The 6,639-nt window shown below is 31.6% G+C and overlaps 1 protein-coding gene across 1 annotated transcript in view; it reads left to right on the forward strand.

Moving 5' to 3' along the window:
* The first annotated feature begins 768 nt into the window (after nt 1-768).
* Nucleotides 769-6,639, forward strand: part of LOC105620481 — a 7,091-nt gene continuing 1,220 nt past the window's right edge. The window contains 5 exon segments of the mRNA XM_012201972.1: nt 769-1,093; nt 2,741-2,758; nt 3,415-3,420; nt 5,604-5,758; nt 6,560-6,633. Coding sequence (XP_012057362.1) covers nt 769-1,093; nt 2,741-2,758; nt 3,415-3,420; nt 5,604-5,758; nt 6,560-6,633 — 578 coding nt within the window.

A 6,639-nucleotide genomic window follows, 5' to 3' on the forward strand; every position in this document is an offset into this window, starting at 1 on the left:
AACCTGTCTAGGCTGCAACTTCTAAGCGATTAGGCCCTAAAGCTCGTGTTTAGATTCCCATTCTCCGGATGTTCTCCGGATGTCATGTCTTGTTTAACGTTCGATATATAACAAGGACAGTGATACCTGGGTGGTATTCTAGATAAGAATCTATACTTAACCTAGTGGGTAGGATGTTTTTCTTTTGTTCGTGGCAGTGTGGTCGCCTTGAACCAATAAGCACTCTATATACTCCACTGTCTACACAACAGATTAATAATCTGTCAACAGATTAAACAGATGAAACAGAATAAAGTGTTACGCAGTAACATTTTAGTCAACTTTAATCAACTTTAACGCTCAATATCTCGGCTCACAGGGCAGCGCTTTTTTTGCCAGATTCTTTTGTTTCGATCAAAAACGCGTCGAATAAACTTAATTTCACCGAAATCGAAGTTCTTCTGAAGAATTATCCTCATTTTGCCTCTGTAATAGATTTCCTAATCTTAATAGTTATTAACTTTAACGCTTAATATTGAGAATCTTTCAGAAATCAGGGCTTTTTTTTGCCAGATTCTTTTATTTCATGCATCGAATAAGTTTAATTATATTGATTTTTGAGGTGATTATGCTAAATTATACAATTACCCTTTTTTCTTTATTTTTACTCAAAAACTCATTGATTTAATGTATTTTTAACAAAATTTAAGGTTCAAAATTGATCAGGTTCTTCTTAACCTTATATGCCGCAGAATCTGGCTTGAAAAATTGAGTCTTTGGAAATATAAGATGTTCAAAAAGTATATCTTGCTTTGTCAAGACTTCCTCAGTATAGCTGAGCCTTTCATTGACAGTAACATCTTGAATCAGCTGAAATGTAATTATGCACATGAAATTGATTCAAAACGTAAATTGAGCCAGACAAAGGACCTCAAAAAGTTTATCAGATTACTGGAAAAACGAAATATTATGAGTTACAGTAATATAGAGCCATTATGGTATATATCAAAAAGATATATTCACAAGTCTGATTTAGAAAGCAAATTGCAAGGTTATGAAAGCTGGCTGGAGACTGTGTCATCATTACCTTTATGTAATATATATCAAAGTGAAGGTAAATATTTTTTAAATTAATTTTTTTGATATTTTAGAATATAAAAAATATTTATAAGATAACAAAACAGTTATAGGAGTTTCGTTAAATATACAACATTATGCAAAGTTAATTTGAGAATTCTTAAATAATATAGTTAAGAATAAGATCATGTAAATAAGTATAAAAATTATAAACTTCAAAAACATGCAATTTTACTAATATTCTTAGAGCAACATGATTTCTCTTTATTATATAGTGAAACTTTCATAACTTCTACTACGAGGCTGTGAGAAGTTAGAGATTCACTCCATTCATACATTAGGGGCGGAGCATTAAAAAGAAATAGTATATATTACATATAGTGAGAACGTTTGCACAGATGCCAATGCAACATAATCTATTTTAAGAGGATGCTAAAGCCATCTGTATTGTCCACATTTTCACTCGGTGAAAAATATCTGAATTGGATTTATGGATTGCAAAATTGTTATTATAAAATTAAAGTAGTACACAAACCTCAAGTACACAGGACCTCAGCTGCATTGGATTTTATGAGAAAATCGAAAAAAAGTTAAAAAATTCACTTTTGGCTCGTAGAGCTGTCACCTCAGGTATATTTGCTTGATGTAAGAGTTTTAGAGGCCTGTTCTACAATAGAGATGTAAGAGGTAAACCATAAGGAATTAACTAATCATAATCGATTATTCTTCTCACACTTAACTGTGATTGGCCAATTTCTTACGGCTTACGACTTGCGACTCTAGAACAGGCAATAAAATCCATATCTTAAAAATAAGCATGCAACTGAAGTCACATTACTGGAACAAACGATACCGAGTTTGTAGAATTAAGATTGAAAATCTAGAAGAAAAGTTTTTTCACTAAGAGGAAAATACGTGTACCTATATGGATGCTTTGCGAAGATTAGGAATGTCAACAAAGCGGAAATTCCGTAGCAGTAGGTCTTGCAATAGATGATGGCATATGTTAGTTAAGGACAGATATATGCGATTAAAACAGAACGATATATAATAAAGATAATCGGTTTAGCAGCCCCTTAAGTGTTAAGGAACTTGATCGATTGATAGTACAGACTTTTTTAATTCCAAATTAAAATTTATTTTAATTTCAATAATAGTGGTGACATCTTTGATTCATTTCTTGCATTATATTAAATATGGGAAAAAGTTCGTGACGTTTTTTAGATGTAACGGGAAAAACGCCACGAACTTTTTCCCACACCTAATATAATATATATCGTTCTGTTTTACTCAAACGCATAGTTGGAGTAAAGCAGGGAGCACAGACTCTTGCATAATGCAACACATAAGACATAAGAAAATGAAATCAAAGTGCTTTATTTCCTTCCTTTTAATAAAAGTAAAAGTAAAATAAAAGATTCTGGTTGGTTGATTTTCTTATGCCTCATGTTCTATGCGTTATGTATAAATCTGTGCTTCCTGCTTAAGGGTATATTCACACAACTTGTATGACCACATAAACGTATGCATAAAGAAAATTCAATCGCATTTTTCTTATAAAGACATAAATAAAATGTGATAGGATAATTTTCTTTATGCATTTATGCGGCTATGCAAGTTTGTATGGATATACTCTAAGACGAAGAGCATACTCTTATATATCGCATAACATGTAATGTTTAAGAAATTCCAACCAATCAGAGTTCTTTATTTCATGGGAAGAAAAGAAATGAAGAACGATTAGTATATTTTCTTATATATTACGTGTTATATGTTATGCAAGAATTTGTGCTCCCTGCTTAAGACAGAATAATAGTTATTATATATTATATAATATAATATAAGAAATAAATTAAAGATGTGAATCTTAGTTCTACAAACTCGATATCGTTCGTTCCAGTAATATGACTTCAGCTGCACGCTTATTTTTAAGATATGGACTCTTATATCAAACAAATATACCTGAGATGACAGCTGTACGAGTCAAAAGTAAGTGAATTTTTTAATTTTTTTTCAATTTTCTCATGAAATCCAGTAAGATCCTATTTATGTGTACTTTAATTTATGTAATAATACTTTGCAATCTAATCCATAAATCCAATTTGGAGATTTTTCACCGAATGGAAATGATAGTAAAACAGGCAGCTTTGGCTCCTTTTAACACTGAAAATTTTTATACATCACAAAAAAATTTTTATACGTCACATGATGGAAGGATTACATGGTGTGTTCAGTTTATAAGCGTCTCTCTCTAAAATTAGCACTCTATCGTTTTTCTACTTCTCGTTCCATAAGGCCTATAACCACAATATAAGTATATACACGAGCGTCGGCACCTTTGATGTAGTGGGTCCCAAGTCTCTCGTCGCCATGTTGTGAGTTGGAAAGGCGCTTTTATAAATTCGAGTTTTTATAAAACTACAAAATGATTTTCTAAAAAAAAACATAATTTGGTCATGTCATGAAAATTGCTTATAGTGAGTATATTTTTAAATCAGAATTATATAATAATATAATGTTAACGAATTCATTATATAAAAATAATATTCACATTAATAATAATAATAATATTATTAAACAATAAGTAAATTAAAAATAATAATTGATTAAATACTATATGAAAATTATAATTGAATAATTATGTATGAAAAAGTAATATATGGCATGAAAATTGTAATTAAATGTGAAGTTGTAATTGAATATATACATACGCACGCACGCACGCACACACGCACGCACGCACACACATGCATACTTTATAAGAGAATACTTTATTGTATACAAATATAGCAGTCTACATAATATAGCGTTTCCGAAAAAATTTGATTTAATTTTTTTAATAAAATTTAATTTTATTAACACTTTGTCATACTTTTCTTTTACAAATTAAAAAAAAATTAAGCTTTGTACGAACGACGTATCATGGTTCTCAGCCGTAATACTCATGTTTGGCCCGATTTCCTTACCATGAGGATCACACAATATTGTAGGCGAAAAGGATAATTATATTTTATGGAAAGAAAATACAGCTAAGCTAAATAAGCTAACCTAATCTAACCTAACCTAACCTAATCTAACTTGCAATTTCAACTTACTGAAGGCAGCCATATTCCTGATTGGAAATCAACGCATGCGCACTAAAAATTGGAACACATAAAAAGTTCAGTGTCCATACTGTACGTATTTATATTGTGCTACAACTATAAAACGTAAACATGGAACAGTATTCATAATCCGTTTTTATTTTAAAAACATTTTAAATATAATGTCTTAAGATGTTAATACAGTCCTACGGATTTACTTATGACATCTTAGATTGACATCTTAAGACAGTCGTAGGATCTGAGCACAAGAATTGATGCAACTGATGAACTGAGCAAAGAATAATATTTATTTATTTTTAGAGACTTAAGTTGTAGACGTAAATAATGCACAAGCTTCGGCATATGACTATTTGCCGTCTCTTTTAGGGCTGCCGTAGACAAAATTTCTGTAACAATAACCTTAAGACGTAAACTTAAGCCGATGAATCAATCAGGATGCTTTAGATCTACAAATAGCAGTAAACTTATTCATAAGGTGAGTTTCAACCAGTTAAATTTATTTTTTTGTGAGATTAAAGATAAATTTACTGTTATTTCCATTTCTATTAGATTACGTAATCTAAAACAATATCTTGATTGATTCATCGGCTTAAGTTTACATTTTACGCATACTGTTACGAAATTTTGTTGAAGGGCAGTCCTTAGAGACACAGTAATAAGTTGTACGTCATACGTGAAAGCTTGTGTGTTATTTACGTCTACAACTTAAGTTTAAGTAAATATTACAACAATTCTTGTGCCTTAAATGTAATAGCATTTTCTCTTGGCTGCACTATCGCTCATCAGTGCAACACTCAGACAGTGTAGCGTGTTTCTTTGGCTATAGTGCAAATTTTATGCACGAAGTGCATACCAACTTCATGACGCGAAACAAATCGATATTCATAGTCGATTCTTACATTTAAGAATGTCTTAAATCAATCTTAAGATATTGTAAGTCAATCCGAGGATTGTAGATACATCTTAAGACATTATATTTAAGATAGTTTTAAAATAAAAACAGACTATGAATGCCGCCCCATGTTTCGCAGTTGATAAACTGCGCACTTAGAGACGATGCAAAGTAAGCATGGTTTGGCCAAACTTTGGGAGCACACCATGGCTGTGATTCGATTCACGCTCACACGCTTAAAAATTATTTCATTGTTGTTTATCAAACAACAAGGAAGACAAGCGATGCTCATGAGCGTGTCAGCATGAATTGGACTACGGCTGTAATCTTTCCACCATGCTACGTCATGTATGTATATGAAAGGAGAAATGAAATTATAGAGTACTAAAGTTAGGAAAGTTTCACTGCAGATACATTAAAATAACTTGATAATACATTGAAATAATTATAAAATAATTTGATAAGCACTAATAAATTATATCTGTCTACAACAGTTTTAATATCATTACTAGCATCAGAATCTATTTGCTCAGAATATGCAGAATATGCAGAATATGCATGCAATTCTATGTTATCTCAATTGTTAATAGAAAACTCAACTAAACCATTCAGTAATAGTTCACAAACATTATATTGTAATTCTGAGCAAAAGGAACAATATAATCTTTATAAAAGAAGAAAATTACAAGAAGCAGGTATTTTTAAAATCTTCAATTATAATTTTTTTTTTCTTTATTCGTAATGTGTTTATATGGCCTAATCATCAAATATATCAAACAATCGAAAAAGAAACCTGATAAATTTTTTATCACACTCTGTGTGCATGTATGTACAGCGTGCGCGTCCATACACACAACAAAAGTATAAACACATATATATATATATATACGTGGTCGTTTGATAAGTTTGGTAAAATTTCCATGAAATGGCGCTACAATCCATTTGATGACGCGACATCTCGAAAGATCCACTCTTCGAACCTCTTCAGGCCAAATTTCAGCCAGAAAGGACGTATAGTTCACATTTGGTAGTCATTTGAAGTAGGCTGTCTCAAAGTCTATAAAATACTCATTGACGGCGATAATGATTTCGTCATTTGACGAGAATTTCTTCCCATCGAGCCAAATTTTTAAGTTTGGGAACAGAAAGAAGTCACACGGGACCAAATCCGGAGAATATATCCCCATAGGGTGGATGAGGAATCAATTCATAGTCCAATTCGTAGTTTTGTCATTGCAACAGTCAACTTGTGGGATGGTGCGTTGTCTTGATGGAAGAGCACTTTTTTGCGCGCCAATCTCGCTTCAAATGACTTCCAAACGTGAACTATGCGTCCTTTCTGGCTGAAATTTGGCCTGAAAGGGTTCGAAGAGTGGATCTTTCGAGATGTCACGTCATCAAATGGATTGTAGCGCCATTTCATGGAAATTTACCAAACTTATCAAACGTATATATATATATATATATATATATATATATATATATATATTTTAAGTAGTATAACTACAAATACAAAGACAGACTAGGTCGATCATGGCGAGATGTGGCTAGACATTTAGGTATTACAGAATGTGAATCGATGCTATA

This window comes from Atta cephalotes (genome assembly GCF_000143395.1).
Source record: "Atta cephalotes unplaced genomic scaffold scaffold00027, whole genome shotgun sequence".
Lineage (NCBI taxonomy): Eukaryota > Metazoa > Arthropoda > Insecta > Hymenoptera > Formicidae > Atta > Atta cephalotes.